The sequence below is a fragment of the Cataglyphis hispanica genome, chromosome 12 (genome assembly GCF_021464435.1).
Source record: "Cataglyphis hispanica isolate Lineage 1 chromosome 12, ULB_Chis1_1.0, whole genome shotgun sequence".
NCBI classification, from domain to species: domain Eukaryota; kingdom Metazoa; phylum Arthropoda; class Insecta; order Hymenoptera; family Formicidae; genus Cataglyphis; species Cataglyphis hispanica.
The window spans coordinates 6,501,232-6,525,801 of record NC_065965.1 but is presented as its reverse complement, the minus strand read 5'-3'; the positions used below and the strand labels follow the sequence as shown (position 1 = coordinate 6,525,801).

The window sequence follows — 24,570 nt, the reverse complement described above, 5'->3', positions numbered from 1 at the left end:
TATGAATGTAATCATACTTAAAATTGCTATACATATTAAACGGCTCTATGCATACAGTGGAGTTATCTAAGTTTATATAATCTGAATTATCTTTAATATTAGTATAAATATGTTCAAAAAATTATAAATTTATAAATAAATTTGGATTTATAAAATTCAATCTCTTAAACACTTTTTAAGAAATATAAAGTTTTGATAGCATTAATTATATGTAGATGCATTTTTCTGTGAATGTATTATCATTCATCACAATACTGTATGTTTTTCTTCTAAAAAAAGCAGTTTTATCCATCAGATATTTATATATCCTTTCAAAATTATAAATTATTTCAGACAAAGTAAACTTAGACGCTTGCTGCTGTAAACTGCAATAATACAATGGAAAATCTATTTTTATATATATAAATTGTATGCACTGATTATAATACCAATTTTAATATACCTTTGGTTTTACATTCTCATATTTTTTATAAGGTGCTAATCTGTGCAATATTGACCTAAGCAATATTGCTATGTAACAGAAAATAAATCTAATTATATATTTCAATAGTGATTTTCTAATATACATATATAACATAGTGTGGACAAATTTTGAAAATTGTCGATATGGAATGTTACATATTAATTTTCAGATAATAATGTATCTCAAAATACTTTTGTGTAACCCCATATTTATAATAAAAATAACTTTTACTATGTATATATACACAATTTGTACTCTTACTTTTTGTTCCATATGCTTTATGTAATATACAGATTAAATATAAAAAAATATACATACATATATATACATCATATTATATACTAGACGTCTATATTATTATGTATTACATTATATAATACAATACTCAAGATTCGATTGGTTCTCTTTTAACAGATTGTTGCCCAGGTGTTGTTGTACCTGGGATTTTATTTTTAGGAATCTTTCCTGGTCTTAAATATGGATTATCTATAACATCTTGCTGAGTAGTAGTTTCACCATTTTGTTCTACATTTTCATTTTGTGTTTGATTCCCTAGAAACACAAGTTCATATCATATTACATTAGTTTTGACGTGTATATTTATTTTCAATATCTTTCACTATGTATATTACAAATGACGTATATTACAAAAGATTCTTATACCTTCCTCTGTCTCTTTGCCTTCTTGCTCTTTTTTCTTTTTCACTGGATTTGGTTCAAATTGAAAATCTGTATCTGGTTCAAATATTTGATCTTGAGGTAGAAGAGCAGAGATATAACTCGGAAATTGCGGTTTACAAGATATTACTAAAAGTAACATACATGTAAGATACATGTAAAATACTCTTGTACATATATATTAATTCATAATAAAATAAACTTCTATTAATTTCATATAAGGGAGAAGTAGCTTACAAGGAAACATGCTGTTATCCTCTGTGAGAAATAAACTATGTGTTTCTCCAGTTTTAGCAATGAATCTTGTTAAAGCTCTTTCAATATCCCGTTTCTGTGTTGCCACTTTTTCTCTTATCGCTTCATATTCTGTTACTGGTTGCTTATGCGTCTGTAATATTTCCATTATTAAATGAAATCTGTATGTATTATATGCAATATTTGTTTCAATTATTAATTATATTATTTTGCAATGAAATAAAAAGTATGTATGATAAGTATAATAATTATAATTAATAAATACTCACTAGAGTTCTGATATACGCATGTAGATCAGGAAAATGTGATAAATAATTTGGTATATGCAATTTTGCAACGAAATAAGATGTATGATAAATATAATAATTATAATTAATAAATACTCACTGGAGTTCTGATATATGCATGTGGATCAGGAAAAGATGGTAAATAATTTGGTATATGTGATGGATGGCTTTGCTTAACACCAGCTTGCAAGATATTCAAATGTTTGGCTTGTGTTTGTTGTTGAAGTGATGGTAAAATTGTCCTGTTTTGTCTCTTTGCATAAGTCTCTATGTTATCTATTTTTATGCCCATATTGATCAATGCCAATATCACATCTGCTATGAGAGGTTCTGTTCTCCCAGACAGTTCACAATAATTTCTTGCTGAAGCTCCAGTTTCCACAATAACTGTAATTAGTGAGAAAAGTATAATAAATATTTTGTGTACATATAAAACAAAATAAATTTACAAAAATCTCTAAAAAATTCAAGTTAAGAAAAAGTATGGAAAGTTGCGAAAGAAATGTAGATATTTTAGATTTTTATTTAAAATTTAACTCAATGGACTAATCTATCATATTTATTAATCTATAATGTTTAATATTTTTACAGTGTATACAATTAGGGATATGCACACAGTTTTTTAAAATGCTATTTGTTTTCTAATAATTTTAATTATTTGACACATTTAATCATACATTGCTTGAGATAGAATATCAAATATAAGTTAAAATGTTTATGTAATTGTCAGAATATTTGCGGACAAGTTTTGAACATCAATAGGAATCCAATAATATATATTTCAATTACAAATTATCTTAATGTTTAAAAGCTCATTTGCCGTTGTTAAACTAAATATGATATAATTATTGGATATAATTAATAAATATATTATAAAATATATTATATTAAAAAATATAAAAAGTGGAGTTTGTACATTGTTTTATTTATTTTTTTCTTCAAAGAGAATCAACTTCCTCTTTTCTTGTGCCATTATTCTTGGGAGCAAAGGATATATGATAGGTTAGTTAGAAATTAAATTTTTTTTTAAATCTCTCACATGACTGTAACATTTCGGTGAGAGTTTCCACTGTTTGTTTCTCACACGTGTCGTAGCCGCATTCCACTAAAATGCTGCAAACCACTTGATTCAAGATTTTTCTTCGAGTGTTGATACTTTGTGTATCCATTTTGATATTGAATGAATCATGTAAATTATTATAGATATTATAGATATTACATCATGACTGAATTTCAAATTCTTATCGAAGCCTCATTGGATTGCATTCGAAAATCTATTCGAAGTGAAATAATACGTTCGATTGTCAAAAGGCGCAGAGATTTATTTATTTCGATTAGAGATCTTCTAATGGCTGCGTTCGGAAATCACTTGCATATATACGAGCGATATTTTATCTTTGTTCAACTTCGAGTAAACAAAGATAGATGCTCGTATGTACATGGGTGACGTTTCTAAACGTAGCTTAATAAGAGACTGGACATATCAGACTACGTACTACATATTAAAAATTAAAAGTTGAAGATTAAACATAAATACTGGAATTTGACTAATCAAAACAAAAGGAATTAAAATTCATTGTTCTGATTGGTCAAATTTCAATCTTAAATTTTCAATCTCATCTTTAATATAGTATGATACCGTGTGATACGGGCTTTAAGATCGTAAGCAAGTGAAAAAGTAAAAAAACAAGCACCATGGACTTTAATACTACAAGATTTTTGAAAATAAACACACGATAATAAATACGCTTCTCTTAAAGCTTTTTTTCGAAGAACAAGCTTCTTCGCCTTTTTTTTTTTCAGTAAGCACGATCATTCATTATTGCAAGATCGAAGCGATTGAGATAAAAATTAAAATATCATTTGGTTACAATGGTTTTTCGATTATTAATTTTTATAGACAATATAATTCCCCTAACAATTTTAGAAAGTTAAATATATTTTGTGCGTTGTATTAAATTTTCCTAAAATGCGAGAATTAATTATTAATTAAACTATTGCTAAATAACAACTTTTGATTATTTTAATCTCTCGATCTTACGATTTATGTTATAATAATATATGAGGATTAATGTACTTTATAAAACTTGATCTGCTTTCGACAAATTTGGCTATCTGGGTATGTATATGCATATTGCCAGTCCATATCTATAGTCTATCCTTATGCACTTCTATATAGAAATCAGTGTAGTCAAAATAGAGTAACATCTGACAGGGGGAAAAAAAAGAACAAATATCTTATATAAATACAAGAGTATATGTAAATTGCATTTTAAGAACTAATAATGTGCTTTCTGTTTTTATTTTTAATTTTTTTAAAAATCCAGGAATGGAGCAAATACAAAAATATATATTATTTATACAGATATATAAAATTTTATATGATATATTTAGTCAGCACTGTCATTTTCACATTCTACCACCATCTCCATTGTTTCAGAATTTTCTAATTTTTGTTTGAATTGCTGAATATATTTTAGCAATCGTTTATCAGAATCCTTCACCTATATCATAAAATATATCAAATTACAATTAATATATCATATTAATTTATCAATTACATTAAAAATTTAAAATAAAAATATAAAGAGTTTATATACCATTTTTGTAACATTCTCAATGGCTTCTTGCAAATTTTGTTTCGACGGAGCATCCTCTTGAAGATATAAATTCGTTAAAGATTTAATAAGAGTCTCCTTATCTATGTTGCTTTCCGGATTTAGAATGTCGGCTAACATAGCAAATGCAAGATTGTTGTGCGTGTAAAACGTTTGATTGCCAGTTTTTTGATGTCCTCGCCTTGTTAAATTCAGTATAAATTTTGAAACGTGATACGTATCGATCTCTCGTAGTGGACTAACATCCGGTGCATCGCAAAGAGCTCGCAGTGTTGGAAAATAGGCGTTTTCGAGTATTTCTTGTGCTTCGGGTACACGTACGATAAAATGCTCGAAAAAAACACTCAAGCATTGTCGAAGATAAATATCATCAACATTGGCTTTATTATAGCCTAGAATTATCAAGCGCGATATGAGACTACTGCTACTAATTCGTTGATTTAACAGCAGTTTACAGAATCCTTCTGTAGCAATTGTGCGCATATCTTGATTCTGTAAATTTTTAAAAATAATTATGTTACAGTAAATCTTACTTGATTATTGCAGAATTCAAAAAGATATTAGCCAGATTTACCGCATTGTTCAGCAATCCCATTAAGATTTTGATGAAATTGCAAGGGCCCTTTTCTATTTCAATCCGTTTATTTATAGAAATGATGCTATCTTCGTGTGTGTAAAGCAAACGACTCTTTTCAGATCTATTCTGCAAAGAACTCTCTTCTTGGACTTGCAAATTTTCAAAATATTCCAATCCATATATAAGCAAGAGATCGAATATTGCCTTCAAAGCAACTATCCAAATTTCTTGATTCTCGTGTTCGAAAGAAAATTGGTAGAAAAATACCATTATATGTTTTTTAGCTAACTTTATGTCCAAAACACAATAAATACTTAATACTTTTAACGCTAATACATGCACATTATCATCGGGATGCTAAAACAAAGTAAAATTAAAATGTGATAAATAGTAGTAAGTAATTGCATAAAAAACTTAAAATATTATAATTATATACACACATAGTATATATAACTTAATATATGCTTACGTCGAGACTACTTAAAACAAGAGACATCAAACTCTTGAGTGTGGGTGTTAATTCACGAATGGATTGCATTGCAATGTACAAGATGTTGAGGCATTTCACCATAGTGATGGAATCATTTTTTTCCTCGCGCATATCGTCGATTATTACAGCTTCTTGGATCTTAGATAATTGGTTTATTTCTTCTTTTAAGACCTTAATCTTGTCTTTTAGACTATCAGCTTGTAAAAAATTCTCTTCCTTGATTGCTTGATATAATTCCTCTTCGAGCTCTAATATATCAACCTTTAATCTTGCTTTCTAGAATCAAATTAAAAAAAGTAAAAGGGTCTAGATAGTAATTAAATTAATAATTAAATTCTAGAATGCAGAACTGTATGCCTAATATTTTTCTCATCTACATTATATGATTAACAATTAGATTAACAACTAGATTCTAATACTCACTTGCATGTCTTTTTCTTGTTGCTGCTCTATAGTAATTTGTTGAGTATCTAAATTTTCGTTTGAAGGTAGTCTGGTTTCGCTAATAACGTTGGCAACAACATTCAACATGTTGTTTGCATCTGGCATCACTTTTATCAAATGGTTTACTATACATTCAATTATTTTATTACAACAATGATCGCTCATTAGAGTTTCTACTATTAATTCGTTCAGATTCTTCCTGCCTACTTCGTCAGCGAGATCATAAGTTGTGGATATCTCAAAGAGTTGCAATAGAATAAATTTATGGCACTCTTTTTCCCATACTTCATATGACTTGGAAGATATGAGAGTCATATAATCACGTATATATGTACAAAATCCCGATAATTCCGGAATAATTAATTCTAATTCTTCCATACATGAAAGACTCTGAAGATGTTTTATTACACATTTCCAATACAAAACATTTTCGTTCGATATATTTGTCAGTGGAATTAGTCTTGTGTCTTTATCTATTGGCAGTTGCTCCAATAAATTTTTTGGATTAGCATCTCTGCAAAAATATTTAATATAAAATTTTGTTTCAATCATTGATATTTTTACAATTTACTTCTTTATATACTCACTTAAATAGAACCTGTAAAGCTAAGGTGGCAGTTTCTGTTCCTATACCAGCATCGAGAGCGAGTACAAGATTTAAATACTCTCCCTTGTAGCATCGTAGCCATGTTGGTAACAAAACATTGCTTACACATTTTCTGACATTCTCAGATCTGTCTTTGAGACCATTCTTTAACAAGCGTTCTCTTTGTTCAATAGTCAAAGAACGCACTGTGATTTTACTGATAAATTCAAATGCCATCTTACGCACAGTATCATCGATATCTCGTGTTCTTGTCAATACAGCTTGTAAGGTCTTTTGGTTTTTACCCATGCAAGAAAGGACTGCCTTGCGAACTTCAGCACTTGGATCTTTAGATAGATGAAATATATACATTTTTATTACAGGACATTGGTCATCTGCTGGATCTTGCAATCTGTGCAGAGCAAAAACAGCCTGCGCTCTGACTTTAAACGACTTATCCAACAATCGATCCATCATACTGATTGTAATTTGATCACATAGATTATCATCGATGAAAGCATCATCGCTCATGGAATTGAAAAGTATGTTTAGGAAGTAACATATGCGAAATCTCACTGCTTTATCTTTAGCACTGTGATGCGATAAAAGAAATTTGAATAAATTGTTGACAAATGGAGACATTGTGGTTTCGTTCTCTGCAGTAGAATAGAAGCTTACTATAAATTTGGCACAAAACTCTAACGTATTTATAACACGCAGATGTTGTTGTGCCATTGTGAGAGGCACTTTTAAAAATGAGATAAAATATTTCCAGAATGTATCTAAATCGGTCTGAAAATAAAAGAGTCATAAAACATTGACACAAGACTTAAGTTATAATAAGATAAATACACAAATAAAAAAATTATTTCAAATTATTGTACAGATAATTAGTTGATTTAATCTTGAAATGTTATAAATTACTAGAAAATACTATAAAGCTATTTAAAAAAGAGAACAAAATCAAAATATTCGAAAAAGAACACGATGTTATTCGAACTTACTCTCTCATATAATTTTTTCAATTTCTTCATATACTGTGGATGATCAATCTTATTGTATTGCGCTTTGCAAAATATATTTTTCATTTCCTTCTTGATCGCTGAAACCATATTTGTTCTTTTAATATTAAAAATTGCGATCACTAAATATTCTATGAAAGCCTGAACTGGCCTGACTGAACAGCCGTAACAAAATTTTTCACGCGTGCGTAGTAGCGTAAAATTCAGATGACTCAGTAATGTATATATGTTATCAAAATGTATGGTATTGTTAACTCCCATCATGGAGAAAAAAATGAGATGTTTTTGGAAAAGTCAATATATTTACTATATACAAATTAATAATATGTGTGCTCGATGTAGCGCTCAAAATAAATATTTTCAAGTCATTAATATAGTAATACGAAGAAACACATTAGAAACATATATCGAACCCAAAAGCGTCCCATTTATACGTGTCTGTCAAGCGCGTGTCACGTGATCCGCTACAAGTGTCATCAGTGGTGGGCAAAATATTCCCATTGGACATCACTGACCGTTAAATTTTCAAACAAATGTCAAGATGATAGCGCTCCATGATGTTGAAGTTATAATCGATTAGCGAATACCGCGCGAATTATATCCGCCATCTAAAAAAATTCATTCAAATGTGTACTTTTTTAAAATTCTATTCAGTCTGTAAAATGAGGACTGTTTATACCAATATTATTTCATTGTAAATGACAAGTAAAATTGGTATAAGAATTATGTCGAATGTATGATGTAAGTAAATAAGAATCTATTATAAGATTTATAAATTTTCATATTTCGAACTCAATGAGATTTGTTAATCTCAAATATAATATTTTTTCAGATATTTTAGAATATTAAAATTTTTGTTTTGTTTTTGTATAATAACTAAAAATATATAATTAAAGAAAATAAATTTATATATATATATATATATATATATATATATATATATATATATATATAAACCGCAAATAAAAACGCGCTGTTTGCATTCTGTTATTGGAATGTGTCACATTCACTATTGTTTTTAAATTATTTGAGCATACATCGAAGCACTGACAACAATCCTTGACTGAATCCTGAATCGCCATTTTGCCTGATTTATTCAGGTGCGTTAGTGCGCTCCACTTGGCGCTATTTTCGCATCGAAACGAAATGGATCATTCTGCGAAGAATTTTGCACTTCGCAGCGAAAATAGTGTCAAACGGAGTGCACCCCACGTTTACCAACATTTACGATCAGCAAATCAGAGAAGCCTGAGAGAGACCATTCCGCCGTTTTTCGAAAGACGCTTTTTTCAGCTCGTACAGTAGCGTCAACTAGATCCATTTTCGAGCCAGCCGAATTATATGGTCAGATTCATTTTTCAATGTCACGATAAAACAGGCTGATTGATGCATGTCCGTGCTAAATACATAATTATGAATAAAAAATGGAGAGAAATATTATGGATTTATTAATGTTTTATTAGCTGCGCGTGATGTCTTATCATTTTAGTATATTTACATCTAATATTGGATACTTTCAAATTTCTAAACAATTTATGCGAGATACAGGGCGATATAAATAAATATTTCATACAACAATAAATTAAGAACCAAGATTTAAATACATCGTATAATATCTTTATCCATATATTATATTTTTTATACATTTATAAGTCGCAGATATTTCCTCGAAAAACGTATAGTTTTATTTGCAAAATATTTGAACAGTTTATTGATTACTCTCTAGTTATCATAAAATTTCTAATTATTCTTGGATATATCTTTATCTCAGCAACGATAATAATAATTACAAAAATACAACAAAAAAAGTAACGATTAATAATAATATATGAGCTCGTCACGCGTTTGTTCTTATTACAGTTGCAAGAATGACGCACAATTTTTTTTTTTAATCTATTCAATAGGAAAGTTAAAGTGGAAAGATAAGGTAAATGGGACGCCGCTCTATATATTAATTATGTATTTTTTATTTAACATCAAAAGTAATGACACTTGGGTTGTATTCGTATCTCAGAGATTGCGATGTATTTTCACATGTGTGTCGCGTGTGTAAAAACAGAACTTATCGAATAATAATTAATTAATTAATTGCGAAAGGGAATCGTCAATCGTCAATCGGAATATAGATATAGCTGGTGGAGCGGTGTACGTGTCATTTCCGAGCGTGTAACCCGTATCTCTCTCTCTCTCTCTCTCTCTCTTTCTTTCTCTTCTTCCTCTTCCTTTCTTTCTCTATACGAGGTGTACAAAGTGTAAATGTGTGGTATACGCGGCGTTTATAACGCAAGAAAAAAAATAAGAAACAGAAAAAAAGGAGTGTATATACGGATAAGACCCGTGAGGCGAAGAAACGGCCTCCTCTCTTCGGGAGAAGAACGCTTCTCGGTCGAGGTCGCCGTCGTTCGCACGTGCGATCTGTTTGTCCGTCATTCACAATTATTTAAAATATATATACAATATTAATAAAACATCGTTCGTTACTTTTTCTCTCTTCCTCTCTCTCTCTCTTTTAAACATTTTTTTAATCGTACAATGATTCCGACACGGTATGCGGTGGGCTGTGCAGGCGTGCGGCGTCATTTTTTCCCCGCGAGGATACTCCTAATGAAAGCGTTCCGATAAGCGGGGAGAAAAGAAAAACTTAATTTTTTATTGGAATACATGTATGTATGAATTTATATCTTTTTGAAGAGAGAATCAACGACTCTCATTCTTTCGTCCTCGGGATGAAACAGAAAGAAGAGAGCCGCTTGTTTTTCTCTTCAGAAAGGCGCAAAAAAGGAGAGAAATGAAATGGTAACCGCATGTGTATACAGAGACTCCAGGGGAATCCTCCTCTTATGTTCAAAATCACGCGAAAGCGTAACATTGTCCTCTACTCCATGGATAAAATAAGTGTGTAGAACGCGATGAGTAAGCGTGCATAAGCGCGGCACCGTCCCGCTCAGTCCACCGCAAAAGAATTGTGTGTGGTCTTAGACCGAAACTTCCTCCCCGCCTGGCATGTCTTCCTTAAACCCTTGTTTTCTTCCCTTTTCCTTCTTCTCCTCTCCATCGTCTCTTTCTCCTCCATCTCTTCTCCACTCTGTCTTCCATCTTTTTTTTTTGTTCGCTTATACGTACTTTGTTTTTTTTCTTCAACAACACGATCTAGACTAAACCATATATAATAATTACATCTAATAATATCTTATTGTAACATGTATTATTATTAATATTATTATTATTTATCATTATATTATTTATTTATATCATTATACTATTATATTTTATTAATAATATTTAAATTATTAGCCTAAAGTAAAGAGGCGGCGCACGACGGCAAAGCATTTTTTTTTTTGGGCTCCTACGGCCCCCCTACAGGCACGGAACACCCTGTCGACAACGCCGCGGATCTTCTCCGTAGCTTCAAAGATATCCACCGCATACATACACGCAGTGTTCCTCTCTTTCGTTCTCTCATTTTCTCTCTTTCTCTCTCTCTCTCTTTCTTCCATTCTTTCTCTCTTTATCCTGCATTTTTCCTTTCGCATCCGATCCGAAAAAAAACGGACGTTCCATTGAGAGTAACAATCGCGCGTGAAACGTTTTAAATCACCGCATATTCGTTGTGACAGAAGCGATCGATCTTTCACGGCGAGAGAGCCGTGTCGCAACATTAAAATCGAGCCCTAATCATCCCGGCTCAGCTAATCGCTGTCTCTTTCTAAAAATTACAATTTTTCGCCTATATAACGCAGACAGAGGAGGAGAATGTCAGTTGATCGGCGTCGATCGAATTTGGAAACGCCGTGATGATTGGATAGCGTCCGAATAGGATAGATTGATTTCGCGTGATGCATCGATCGGCCGATGGATACTTTTGAAACGTCTCGAATTCCAGTTCCCGATGTACGAGCTCGCGCGCGAGTCGTGATCTCGTCTCTATCCGATGCCTTTTTCTTCCCGCATCCGTGAGCAAAGCCTCTGCTTCGTCATTCTCTTCCGCGTGGGACCGTGCAAGTACAGCCTAAAACGACATTGAGAACGTTTGATTTTTCTTCCTCAGACCTTTCCATTCATTCGAGTTGATCGGTCGCGTATCCGGAAATGCAATTCGCGCAATCTCTCGCGCGTTTTCAACAGAGAAAATCAATCGCGCGAGAAGTCGAGGAACTGCGAGCCTTATTTTCGAGTCCACTCGAGGCGGCGGCACCGGACGGAAGAAACCGGCGAAGGAAGAAACATTTCGCGTTGTACGGGGCACCTCGAGAACACGTCGATTATTGAACACTTAGGGTAGTTTTGGGGCCTGGGCCGCCGAGCGAGCGTCGCATGTTCACTCATCGAGTCCCCGCGTTCGCCACAATCGATCGACGAGAACGCGATCATCTCGCGGGTTATTATATAACATGATATAATTGTAACAATATAGCCACGCAATTGCTCCATTCTCCCTTCGTAATGCAATGATGAGTTGGATACTGGACTTTGGATTGCTTATACGCGATACGAAAAAATGAAAGAAGCATTATTATTTGCAAAGATAATGGAATGATCATCGTCCGAGAGTCGCCACACGAGTGTGTCTTAAATTAATCGCGTTTCACAATATTTTTAACAATAACAGCGAGAACGGTGTTTTAAAATTTTATCGATTGTAATTTCTGAAAATCAGAGAAAAATCTCTTATTCGTTCTTTCATCAAAAATGATATAGCTATCGCGTTTCTTTTTAAGTGCGATTTCGCATAATTATTCAGATATCGTTGAACAAAAATTGTTCGCGCGGGTAATATTCATTTCTCGTCTTGCCGACTTTCTCACGCATCAACAGCGCGTCCGAAACAAACGCGGGCAACGATTGAGAGAGACCCATCCCGGGAGAGACGAGAGGAGGAGAGGGGGATATAATATATTCGTGTATACAGTTGCGAGATCGCGTCGATGAGAAAAAAGTCTCGTATCGTCCCGGCCCGAAAAAAAAAAGAATAAAAGTCGCGTGGCAGGCATTTTAAGTCACCGTTGTGTGTTGTTTCGATTACTACATGCACAACGCACATACACGCGCACGCATACACACACATACGTAACACGGACAGCGCGCTCGCCGGCTGGCTAACAAGAGATCCTATACGTTTCGCTGCTATACAGGGAGTTCCGCGTTGCGGGGGGGTCAATGATTTATAGCGAGCTGTCCCGCTGGCGTTTTAAATCTATGAAAAACTAAGAGAAGGAATTTTTATATTCTTCATTTAGCTTTTACCTAAGTAAGAACATTTTTTTTTACTCGCTTTCTCTGCTCCGATCTGTCCCCTTTTTCTTTCCCTGTCTATATTCTGCGTACATATATACCGCACCTCTTCTCTAATACAAAGTATCGAGTGTATTATATCGCACATTCGCTATCCCATTATCCTGCCTCGTTAAACTTTTATTATCTCTCTTTCTCTCTTTCTCTTTCGTCGTTAATCAATAACGTTTTATAATAATTCACTTATCTTCTCAAATGGCATGCGGCAGGATTTATTTTTCTTTTTTCCTCCGGTTCGCCGGCAACCAGGCCGCGACCACCTACCGCTTTACTATCTGCCCACGCAATCACATAACATACCGTTTATCAGTTCATTATATTCTCAATTGGTAGTGATTCAGTTGATAATTATTTTACATTTACTATCCACATACGTATCTTCGCCTCCTAATTATACCTCTTTCCCCCACCCTCCTACTGCTGGATTACGATGGGATGAACCACCCCGCTCTCCGCTGGAACCCATCCCGATCAACGCGCACTTTTCTTTCATTCCCAGTCCAGTTTCCTCGTATGTTTTCACGTGTGTTAGTGTGATATTATTTTTCGAGCTAAGAGTCATAACTATACTGAAACTACGCGATACGTTTTTGCCGCTTTCCTCCTGACAGCTACACGGATTAAGACTCAAAACCGAATGTGTATGTCGTTTATTTAATAATAATAAATACTGCGAATGCGGTTTTATTTAATTATATTTTATTATTTTTTTTATTTAGTTATTTATATAACTTTCTCTCTTCCCTTTATTTTAATTATTTTTATCATGACGTATAACTATAGACCGTGCCGATATATCTGTCATATCAGGTCCTTCGTTACAATTAACAAGTAATTAGATTTTCGTACGAAGTATATATTTCGGTGTCACGCGAGATGCCTAAGAATTTGCTTTAATCATTCTCCTGTTATATTGAGCACTTTTTTTTTCGATTTGCTCTGTCACGTCGATCTCTCTGTTCCCCTTTCTTTTTCCCCGAGTCTCTATCTTCTTGTCTTCGATCTAAAATTCTTCTCAATGGAGGGCGTGTTGTGTGTATGTGCCGATCTTTGGCGTACCGTTATTTTGCGCGCATTGATCGACGATCAACGAAAGCCTATTATTATAAAGTTTCTTGGTAACGCAAAGATGTCTACGATAATACGCCACTAATAGTATAAGAAGTCGCGTGAATGTAATAATTTGCATCCGGCATGCACGTGATTCCATGATTCTCCGTCGCGTATTAGCATCCCAGTCTTCGGACTTTCATTCTCACTGTCGTCTCGATTTCCTTTCATCTACGTTCCATCACGTTACGACGTTTTTTCTTTAGGCCTGACACTCTTGCATCAGTTGCATTGCAGCGTCATTAACTCAGCGACTCTTCTCGATCATTTCTTTCTCTCTTTCCTTCGTTCCATCTTCGAACAACGCTTGTAGAATATATCATCCATAATCTGACAGTAGCAGTAGCAGCAATAGCACCAATCATCACCGGAAAGCTTCGTAGTTGTACAGATGGATGCAGAGCAGAAGGCGCAACTTCCCAATTGGCTTCCCAATCCGTATTATGATGACTGGTGAAATTTCCCCTCGATGAATCCTTCTTTCCTCTCTCGAACACCGGATCAATTTTTTGAGACTATGAAACTTGACACGCAAGCGTGCAAGCGATTGTTGGCGGCAAGCCAGAACGACGAGCGTGCTCTTTGTATCTCGCGCTGTATCTATAGCGCTAAAGGGTCTTCTCCATGTCGCGGAGAAATAGCATCTTCTTTTTCGTCGTGAGAGCAAGTGCGAATCTTTGCGCATCATCCTTCGTTGTCCATCCGTTGCTCTCTCGACACGTGACTCGGACAGACCCAGTAGCACGTTCCGTGTGAAAAGTGTTATATATTTGTTCAACATGAGTGATTTACTTATTTTTCTTTTTTTTTCAAGTGTATATTTTTCAGGTGTGAGTATGCGTCTCATTCTCTCGCATCATCATTCTCTCTCTCTCTCTCTCTCTCGCTCTCTTTCTCTCGCTCTCTCGTCCGTTCACTCGTCCTCTTGCGCGCGCGCTCTGCATGCGTGTGATTTAATTCTCCTTGCGTCTAATAGTAAGTTTCTTGCTCGAGCCAGCCGCCTGGATTCCGGCGGAGATAGAATCGTCTCGTCTCGTCATAAATGAAGATGGCGAACATGAACGGCAGAGCTGGCAACCACCATACGAATCTGCAACGTTACATATATGGGTTTAATATGGGGTTAAACATAATTTTCGTGTTGCATCATATTATAAGTACAATTCAACGATGACGACGCTTTAACTGCAATCTTTGTGTATTAAATAAAAGTCAAGTTTAGATTAGATTTGTTTAACGTTAAATATGTAAAAGATTTGAATGAATATATCATAATCAATGTCTGAATGTAAATTTGATTCTAGGTACAAATTTTAGAGAATCAGAGGTACAAAGATGGATAATACATACTTGAGTGGGAACATACGAAGACCCTTGTCCATTCCGGGCGTATAACTTAGGAACGCAGCGAGGGCAGTCTCAAACACGAGACCAAAGTTCAAAGCCCAATTTCTCATTCCCTGGTGAATAATTGAATTGCGGCGCGTTTTGCAGACAATCAGATCAGCCCATTGCACAATTACAATCGATACGAAGAAAGCTGTATGGCAGGTGAACTCCAGCGTTTTGCGATCCCTGTAGGTCTATTTTTTTGCAAAAATAAATTTGCACGATCAACTGTAGATTCTTTTAATATATGACTATGTCAAGAAATTTAGAATATAATTCAATTAAAAATTGAATTAAATTTTTATTAGTAATATTAATCTTCTTTTTTCAGTTATTGACAAAAAAGAGTTTGCTGAAAATTAAATATCAGAATATTTTCATAGAAGAGAACATCCAATTACTTACCCATTCCTGACCGTAGCTGTCGGTTAAATCGTTGATAGCCTTAGAATCCCACTGCTTTCGGATACCAAACAGATATAGGGGTAGAAATCCGTTTTCAGCCATAATGACAAAGTAGACGAAGAAACCGGCCGCGGCTTGGATCATACCGATTTGACCATATGCCATCGAAATAAGCCTAAATAAGATAAACTCGTTGAAGAACATTCTCGGGAGACCAATGACGCTACTTGCTGTTAGATTTCGAGAAATCTTTACTTTTCGCTGTGTAGTAACTTTATTTCGTTTTATTCTCCGAGAGTGATTCTCAATAATAAAATTTTTACATCAATATAGAATTAAAAAATTTAATGACTTAAAAAAAAAAAAATCAAATTTAAATTTTTGAAGATTTCATCAAACTTTTGATAAAGCGTGTATTAAATGCAGTCCTTTGATTAAAAATGCATAAAAGTGCTTTTGCACTGCATTCATTCGAGAAGTTTTTTCTTCCCGAATCTAGTGAAACCTTTTCAGGTCGACAGCGCATTTCAAAATTCCTCGATATCCCAAGAAGCGTTTGCCATCGATCATCCGACTTTGGCGTTACTTCTAATAGTCAAAGTTTATGTTAAAGTTAACGGAAGCCATAGTCACCGGTTAGGAGCAAAATGCAAATTACTTACCGACGCAATAGGCGGACGGTTAAGGATCGGTTCTCGACAGTGAGATGCATGCCACATAGAGCGAATACGGACAGAGACAGATAAATCAGATAGACAGATAGACAGACATAGTTGTCGCTTGCCAGTTCTCACGGTAACAAGCTGCACGTGAGTCTTTGCACCTTTGTTAACATCGAAGCTGCCCATTTCCCAAAGCTTACCCCGCGCACCAGCTTTCCAGCCCGTTGAGAGTTAGCATTAATATCAAAGCGATTTACTGGCATATAAGTATTTTATATCATAATCGAAGAGTTCAAAACAAAAAGATGAACCAAGTTCGTAATAATATGTAAAGGTTTATAAATGTGACTTTGTATTTAAAGTGAAGCTTATAAGATTTAATCTGCTCTTGCTCCAAATGTTTTGATTCATTATGATAATCTGGCTGCAGAGAATCTTTTTATGCAATATTATCGATTGTCATTAATAATCTAATCGCAGGATTGCACAAAGTATTACAAGTATAAAATTAAAAGGTACAAAAAGATACAAATAACAATTTTTCTCATTTTTTAAATAGATTTACGATTTATAAGAAAAATCGATTGTTAAACCAGATTATCAATACGTATCAAAGCGTAATATAATTTTGTGTCTTTGTTTGCTCCTCCCATTACATTTTCAATTCAATTTGTACTAAAACTTAAACTCTCTACAAAAAATTACTACGAATAATCAATCAATGTGTATGTCATCAAAGCAATTGTCAGATGCATGCAATGAGAAAATATCTGTGCGCAGGGTTGAATTTGGAAGCCAGTCGCATGCGACAGTTTGGCAGTCATAGTTAGTTGAACTGGACGGTTTAATCATCAGCCGACTCATCAGGGAAGCGCAATCGGACGGAGAAGAGCCTGCAGTTAATGAGTTAGCGTTCGCGCAAGCGTGCTCAGCGGATTTAAAGTGTCAAATGTGGAGAGAAGAGCTGCAGAGCGGCATTAAAATTTCCTGACGTAGAGGTCAGGTGTATAATAAAGCGGCAGTGCAACGGAGATCGATATCGCGATTGCGATCCTGATCGAAGATCATAAAATACGTTGTTGATACGCCGCTGAGAAAGAGGTTGCGCTCAAGCTGTGCATGTCGTTTTCAAAAGCTCTCGGTGATCGACACTGGAGTTGTGCTCTTCTCGAAAATTAAAAAAAAAAGTCGAAGATAGCAAAGATGACAGTTGAGATAAAACGTGCATTTTGCGAAATAATTGTCGATAGATAATCGTGAATTCGCTGTTTTTTCGATGAATGTTTCCGATGATGTTAATCCTCGGTTAGTACAAGTCTAACTCGTATCTCTGTCCCTGGAAATGTCATGTTTTTACAAAAAAATGTATGCAAGATGAATATATATATACACCTAGGATTTGTAATACTTATAAAATTAGAAAATTTCTTATTCCTAGTTTTAAACATTTAAAAAAATATATATATATATATATATATATATATATATATATAAAATATGAAAAAAAAAATTTTTATATTAAAAAAAATTATTATATTAAGTAAAAGTATTTATTATATTATAAAAAAAAATTTCCAGAAACAGATGTGCTTGTGTATCCATCAGATGAAATAACCGGGGAAATAAAAGAATTAAAATTAGATGCTGTCAATATTGATAAAATTCTCCCCAAAAATTACTTATCTCAACAATTATGGACATTCAGTTATCCTAGATTTTCGAATATTATCTCTTTGTAATAACTGATTATATATCATCAATTATTGACAGCACAGTATTGATAAAGTTTTCGTGTTCTGAATGAAATTTGCTCGCGATTCGCGCGCATACACCTAGTGCAATGACAAAGTAACACGTAAATAGTTAAAAGCTAAACGATTAAATCGCAGCGTGTTAATTTATTGACCGGGTGAGAGATTCTAAGTGTGAGATTCTAAGAAAAAGCATTCGACATTCTCAACATCTTATAATTTTTCTCTATATATCAAAAACTTGCTTTGTGCTCTATGCTAGTCAACTAGATTTCTAGAGTCAGATGTCGTTTGTAGAGTGTCTACCAAGATTTATTGTAGGGCCAGGATCCTTGGAAAGGGAAAAATTAAGATTTCCATAATTTTAATAATAAACGTTTCGAAAAACTTCATCAATCTTAAAGAATATAGTATATAATTTTGTCGTTTGATTGCTTTTTTTCTCTCAAGATGCATACGATAAAAAATATAAAAAAAAAATAACTTTTACGAGAAAAAATGAAAAAGATATACCGGATTTATTATCGAAGTTAGTAGACACTCTGTTATTACGTGTATTGTCGCGTATAAACATCATGGTCCAAGTTGAAATCGCACAATAGACGGACCAGATATGTGTATTAGTGCATTAGGCGAATAGAATACCTATACACGTATACACAATCCTGGGACGATTGAGATTACTTCCAACTTGGTTCGCAAGATATATTTTCTGTATGTGTGTATATTACATGTAAGATTAGCCTCGTCGAAACAGTCAATCGCTATTGTAAATATAACGTTACATATGCTATTAATTTCAAAATTAATTTTTATCACCGCTACAACTATAACAAATTATTATTCCACTATGCTATGCAAATATGTGACTTATTAATCCTTTGCTTAGCACTAATCTAATCAGTCGGTTAGTCAATTTCTAATCTATCCTCGTTTGACAAGTGTCAGGCAACATTAACGTTCGCGCATGCACTGGCAGTCGAATTTGTGTTCTCGGTTGAGTTATTTCGAGTCTATCTACTTACCAGGCAAAGGATTAATCAGATTAGACTATTCCGACGAATGTATCTGTCTGTGCGTTATGATAGTGAATGTATGTGTGTGTATATGTATATATATATATATATATATATATATATATATATATATATATATATGTAAAACAGATGGATGCGATAAAAACGTGAATAAAAACGTGTGTGTTTAAATTAGTCTTGATACAGTACGAATGTGAGTGCAATAGGTTTTGCAATAGGTTTCTGTTGGTTTTTTTTTTCGTTAGGTGGGTAGTTGGGAGACCCACCTTCGGTTGACAAGATTGTCTCTGTAAGGATCGCGTGGCTGCCGTTTCATAATGTCCGACTCCGGTGCCTCGTAGGCTAGCGAGATGGCCGGCACCTGCCATCCACCATTGATTAGAAAGTGTACTAATTACCCCCTCCCCCACCCGCATTACAAAGTTATATGCGAGAGATACATGTAACCGCATTATTGATACTATTATATTTTATGAACACATACACTCCCTCTTAGTAAATGTGTATGTGCGTGTGAGCGAAAGAGAGAGATTTGGAGATTGCACAAGTCAATCACATATATGTATATGTGTGTAAACGTCGGCTTTCCCATTCTTTTGAAATCCTGTCAGGGGTTGATGTTTCAATAAAAAAAAACTGGAGAAAACTGTAATCGCGACCCGTTTTTGTACAACTAAACACAGCCTATCCTCTTGTTAAAAAATTGCGTTGGAAAATTGTGCCGTTAAAAATTGCGTTAAACTGTATAGCAAAAAGAGAGAAAACCTGTGGACGGTAGCGAGTGTATCTGTGCATCGGATTAGCGCTGCGTTTAGACCGACTGTCCGGAACAGTCGGCAGAAGAAAAAAAGTGAAATCGTTGGTGCCATATCTGATGCAAGTGAAAAAAGAGAAGTCACAAGAAATTACGCGTGAACCTCCCCGTGCTCGTGCTGCGAATCTCCAATCGTTATCACCTGATTCTTTTGAATCATCGTCTTCAGCGGTGCTCGATGTTCCACGATGTGAAAGATAAAGAATAAAATTGCCTTGCAACGAGTCCAACATTGTAGCAACTTAAATTGTTTTGCAATAACTTTATTATACTAAAAAATTCGCTAAAGTTGCACACTAATTAATTAAAAGAAAAAAGAAGTCGACATTTTATCTGTCATCAAAAAACCTAAAAATCTAAAGGGTAAATTAAACGACGAGATAAATACGCGAGTCATCGAGCACTTTTGAGACTCGGATGAGAAAATCTCTTCTCTTTCGTGCACTTCGAGTACAATCTCGAGCATCGTTTCCGTTAATATCGTGGCGGCGAAACCCCCTGATGCATTCTCGCCTTTGTAAAAGACTTGTTTAAAATCTTCTAACCATTTCCAAACGAAAGAATCGTGACTATGATACTGCATACAGGGGGCTGCTACCACCGCAGAAATTTTCCCACGTTTCTCCAATTAATATATGCATATAAATCCCCCGATTTCCTCCCGTTTAGCAATTGTCGTTTTTGCACATGTATATGGTCGTTTCAGCACCCATTAGAAAGTTGCCAGTCGCAGAGTGGGTAGAGTAGGCAGCGGCAGTAGGCAGCGCATTACAGAATAAAACGTGAGAGGACTGTAAAGAATAAAAAACTGCAAGAAAAAGTTCATGACGCTCAAAATGTACAAAAGTGTCTTTCTCTTTTTGGCGGTGATATATGGCAAGTAGAACAAACGGTATAGTAAATAGTAGTAAGTATAGTAATAGTAGTAATATAGAATAGTAGTAATAGTAGCAGCGGCAGCTGTGATATATATATATATATATATATATATATATATATATATATATAGTAGATAAAACAGTAATGGCAGTACAAATTCAGTAAAATTCTATGAATAACGATGCTGGCTTGTGATTGTAATAATAATGATAATAATAAGACTAGTATATAGATCAGGACAAGAATAATAATGATAATAATTACTGAGCATCAAAGATTAATGTAAATATATATATAAATGTATATATATATATATATACATATATTTATATATACACTTGTCTATATATAGGTAATATAGACTCCCGCAAGAAGATTGCTACAACTCGAAGATAGTATAATTTTGTGTTTTCACCTTTGTAACTATTATGTTAAAATCTCAAAATTTCTCTAAGCACATAAAATACGTTAACTTAAGCAAAAATATAACATGCTAGATAGAGATATGCGCTTTCATGAGATTTCACTTTTTGATTTGTAGTAATGTTCTTCCAGGAGTGCGATATAATGTATGTGTTAGATCGATTAGAATTCAACTAGTTGATTAAGATTTAAGTTTCGTCGACTCTAATGCGAAACATTGGTTTGTTTCCATCACCGAAGCGCGTTCCGCTCAGAACAGATCCTCCTCGCTCCGTACCGTCTTTCCCTCAAGCGATTTCGTCGACGAAACTTGCTTTTCGCTGAATTACTAAGGAAATGACTAAGGAACGATCGTTGCTTAATTGCGAGATTGATGAGAAAGGAAGAAAGTGAATCGCTTGATGCAGAATCTGATGCATAGCTTTTCTTCTCTCTAAGAAAAATCTCTCTAAGAAAAATTCTAGAAAAAAAAGAGAAAAAAAGTTACGAAAAAGAGAGAAAAATGCGAGAAAAAGATATGAAATGCGTGCGTCACGCAGGTATAATCGCGCGACAAATCTTACCGTTCTGCATCCATCGATTCAATCGATTTAGCTGACAATATGATTTTTTTCGCTGCGTAAGAGTTTCATCAAAATCTTGGATAAAAAACAAACAAATAAAAATGTCTAAATAAAATATCCTGTAATAATTTCAAGCTCGTGATTTGCGATTCCGCCAATTTTTCCGAAACAATCGCAACAATCTCGTCCTTATTCATTTACATGTATACTCCATAATGTTAAATCACATGAGATAGATTTTTTTCGCCAAGCGAATGTGAACCGATTCCAAGTTGAAAAAAATTTCATTTTCCCGAGCGAGGCGCAGCAACGATAAAACCTGGCCCGAGGCAATAGAAGCAGCCAGGAACAATGGAGGCAGATAGATAGATAGACAAGATAGAGAAGAAAAACAAGGGAAAGAGAAAGATAGAAAAAAAAGGGAAAGATATATCCCGTTTTAATGCACAAACCGACGTACGAATAATAATTCTGTTCTAACATATAATGCTATTCTACTCAAATATTTACGAAGAAAAAAAAGGGAGAGATAGAATACCGTTTAATCTACGAGAGAACATCTTCGAGCTTCCGGAATACAATATATAAAACTCTTCAGTCTCTATATCGTTCAGTTTCTATGTCGTTTGAGTTTTCCTCGTATGGTATCGACGACGACGCAAAGCAGGTTCACAAACGATCAAATATTAACAAGTTGTGAGTTGCACATTTACGATATAAACATCATACAATATTCACAACACAATATACAAGTGGCCCTTGCATTTATGATGCCTCTGTCACGATTTAAAGAGGAAGGCTAAAAAACTGATAGCGATGGAGCGCAAAGGAAGGTGGGGAAAAAAAAAGGATATAGAGAATGGATAAAAAAAATGGTTATACTGGTATTCATGTATAAGAGAAAGAAAGACAGAGAAAGAGCGTGCATACACGCGAGAGAAAAGATGAAGAAAGATAGGAAATAGGGATATGGCAATAAAAAGATAAAAATGCTGTTTTGAATAAAAAAAAAGAGGCGATAAGTAAAATACCAAAAGAAACGATCACGCATGCGAGTCTTCACAACGATTTATATCTTGTGGATGTCTCAGCAACCCATATACACTTCAAGCCAGTGGCAGACCACGACAGGATGACGACTGCAGCGAGGAATTATAGAACAACGACGAGGAGCTCACGAGAAGCTCTCGAGAAGAATAAAACTAGAGATAGTAAGTAATAGAGACTTATATATAAAAAGAAAGAAAAAGATATATATATATATATATATATATATATATATATACATATAAAGAGAGAGAGAGAGAGAGAGAAAGAAAGGCTTTACAATAAAAGATTGGCTTACCTTCGGCGTAACGAAATAACACTAATACGATCAAGGATCATCGTGATGGAAGCGTTTGTGACTGTCGATGTAAAAGGAAGAGAAAATTCCTCGACAAGGAAAAATTTGCGATTGCTCGTCACGCGACAAAATATATATATATATTGAAAAGTACATTACAAGTCCATCTTTTTCTCATTAAAATAATAGAATGATATTCGATAGCTATTTGATCGAATTACATCTTTTCTGTAGAGATACAAGCTATTTGGACAAATGGGTAACAACGACAAATCGCGGACGAGCAAGCGCGTCTGACGCGTATAACGAGATTCAATCCAGCTTATTGTTAGAGCGAGTATAGAATATACGAATAGAGAGGAGAGAATCGAACTGAAAATAAAGCTCGCGTGTCCCAGCAACCAAACACCCGTTCAAGTGTTGCATCTGCGTGCACCATATCCCATCACTGTTACCTTATCCGCATTTTGTCCTAGCGTGTCCGACTCGACAACTCAATAGCGATAAGCTTGACAAATTAATCCCTACATCGCGTGAATGTTATCGAGTGTCCTTGATCAAGGTACAATTTGTAATTTAAAGGAGAAGAAAAAAAATGAAAGAATAATCTAACTTCTTTATATGTGAAGAGAGAATATTTAAAAGAGATGACGAGTGTATTACTCAATGAATGTTCAGTATAAAGATAATTATTATCAAACAGATAATCAGAAAAAACACGAGGGATCAATTTGTTCGCGAATCGTTACCACAGTTCCTGTCGTACGTAGGTATCAAACAACGAGCGAGACCCGAGAAAGAGACGTGAACCGAAATGTTCGCGTCGTATTTTATGTATAATAGAAGATTGAATCAACTAACTACTAAAATCGCCAAAAGAAAAATAAAAAAGAAGTATTTAGCCAATAGAATGAGAGAGAGCGATCGCCGTGTAATTGAATTCTCGAAGCTCTATTCTGTTAAAATACTTAAACAAATAGTTTTTTGCGAAAGTTTCATCGATATTTTAATCAATCCGAGAAGAGACTTCGAAAATACAGCGTATCATCACCGATGACTCTTTCTATAGAAAATTTGTATGTAGCTTGTCAATATTTCGTTGTATGTTGTAGATGTGTTACCTTTCGTTAACTAGCTTGTCAGTGAAGGGGTTTCGTGGTTGTCGCTTCATAATATCGCTCTCTGCCTCCTCGTAGGCTAGCGAAATGGCGGGTACCTGATGTCACATTATCAAAGAGCTCAGTAATAACGCCAACAATTAGATAACGAATATGTCTTCCAATGATGTTCAAGTAAGAATATTGACATATCTCGATTATATCTTGGTGAAATAAAATTATTAATTTAATGTGATCATATATACAAATAATTTTAACATAAAATTAATCCTAATAAATTAATAATGATCAGCTTGATATCGTCAGCATTCTTACTTTTACGATGAAGCATAGAGAATAAACAAAAGATAATTAACTGAAAA

The 24,570-nt window shown here is 34.2% G+C and overlaps 3 protein-coding genes across 8 annotated transcripts in view; all 3 read right to left on the bottom strand.

Annotated features, from left to right (window-relative positions):
* Nucleotides 1–334: 334 nt before the first annotated feature.
* On the bottom strand, nt 335–3,161 carry LOC126853489 (transcription initiation factor TFIID subunit 8). The gene is made up of 5 exons (XM_050599296.1): nt 2,723–3,161; nt 1,784–2,070; nt 1,379–1,529; nt 1,127–1,270; nt 335–1,015 (listed from the first exon to the last, which is right to left on the bottom strand). The coding sequence occupies exons 1-5, from the start codon at nt 2,850–2,852 to the stop codon at nt 849–851; spliced, it is 879 nt and encodes a 292-aa protein (XP_050455253.1). The 5' UTR covers nt 2,853–3,161; the 3' UTR covers nt 335–848.
* Nucleotides 3,162–3,844: 683 nt separating this feature from the next.
* On the bottom strand, nt 3,845–8,155 carry LOC126853441 (condensin complex subunit 3). Its single transcript, XM_050599203.1, has 7 exons — nt 7,403–8,155; nt 6,400–7,190; nt 5,792–6,326; nt 5,348–5,644; nt 4,876–5,235; nt 4,284–4,793; nt 3,845–4,187 (listed from the first exon to the last, which is right to left on the bottom strand). The coding sequence occupies exons 1-7, from the start codon at nt 7,682–7,684 to the stop codon at nt 4,074–4,076; spliced, it is 2,889 nt and encodes a 962-aa protein (XP_050455160.1). The 5' UTR covers nt 7,685–8,155; the 3' UTR covers nt 3,845–4,073.
* Nucleotides 8,156–9,369: 1,214 nt separating this feature from the next.
* The window catches only part of LOC126853437 (sodium/potassium-transporting ATPase subunit alpha), a 63,835-nt gene continuing 48,634 nt past the window's right edge, over nt 9,370–24,570 (bottom strand). For 5 of the 6 annotated variants that reach the window (XM_050599190.1, XM_050599193.1, XM_050599194.1 and 2 more), the window contains 4 exons: nt 24,212–24,306; nt 15,617–15,791; nt 15,173–15,405; nt 9,370–14,912 (listed from right to left, as the gene is read on the bottom strand). In XM_050599190.1, the coding sequence (XP_050455147.1) occupies nt 14,792–14,912; nt 15,173–15,405; nt 15,617–15,791; nt 24,212–24,306 (624 nt within the window). In that variant the 3' untranslated portion in view covers nt 9,370–14,791. Of the gene's footprint in view, nt 14,913–15,172; nt 15,406–15,616; nt 15,792–19,332; nt 19,428–24,211; nt 24,307–24,570 lie in introns of all 6 variants that reach the window. The other variant, XM_050599191.1, reaches the window with a different exon arrangement.

What these genes read in the sequence shown, in the direction of transcription:
- LOC126853489 (XM_050599296.1), bottom strand. Translation starts at nt 2,852, where the DNA reads ATGGATACACAAAGTATCAACACTCGAAGAAAAATCTTGAATCAAGTG. An exon ending in ATGCATATATCAGAACTCCA is followed by an intron (nt 1,530 to 1,783) that starts GTGAGTATTTAT and finishes GAAATATTACAG; the next exon opens with ACGCATAAGCAACCAGTAAC. An exon ending in AGGCAAAGAGACAGAGGAAG is followed by an intron (nt 1,016 to 1,126) that starts GTATAAGAATCT and finishes TTGTGTTTCTAG; the next exon opens with GGAATCAAACACAAAATGAA.
- LOC126853441 (XM_050599203.1), bottom strand. Translation starts at nt 7,684, where the DNA reads ATGATGGGAGTTAACAATACCATACATTTTGATAACATATATACATTA. An exon ending in TGAAAAAATTATATGAGAGA is followed by an intron (nt 7,191 to 7,402) that starts GTAAGTTCGAAT and finishes TTTTATTTTCAG; the next exon opens with ACCGATTTAGATACATTCTG. An exon ending in TTGAGAATGTTACAAAAATG is followed by an intron (nt 4,188 to 4,283) that starts GTATATAAACTC and finishes TTTATGATATAG; the next exon opens with GTGAAGGATTCTGATAAACG.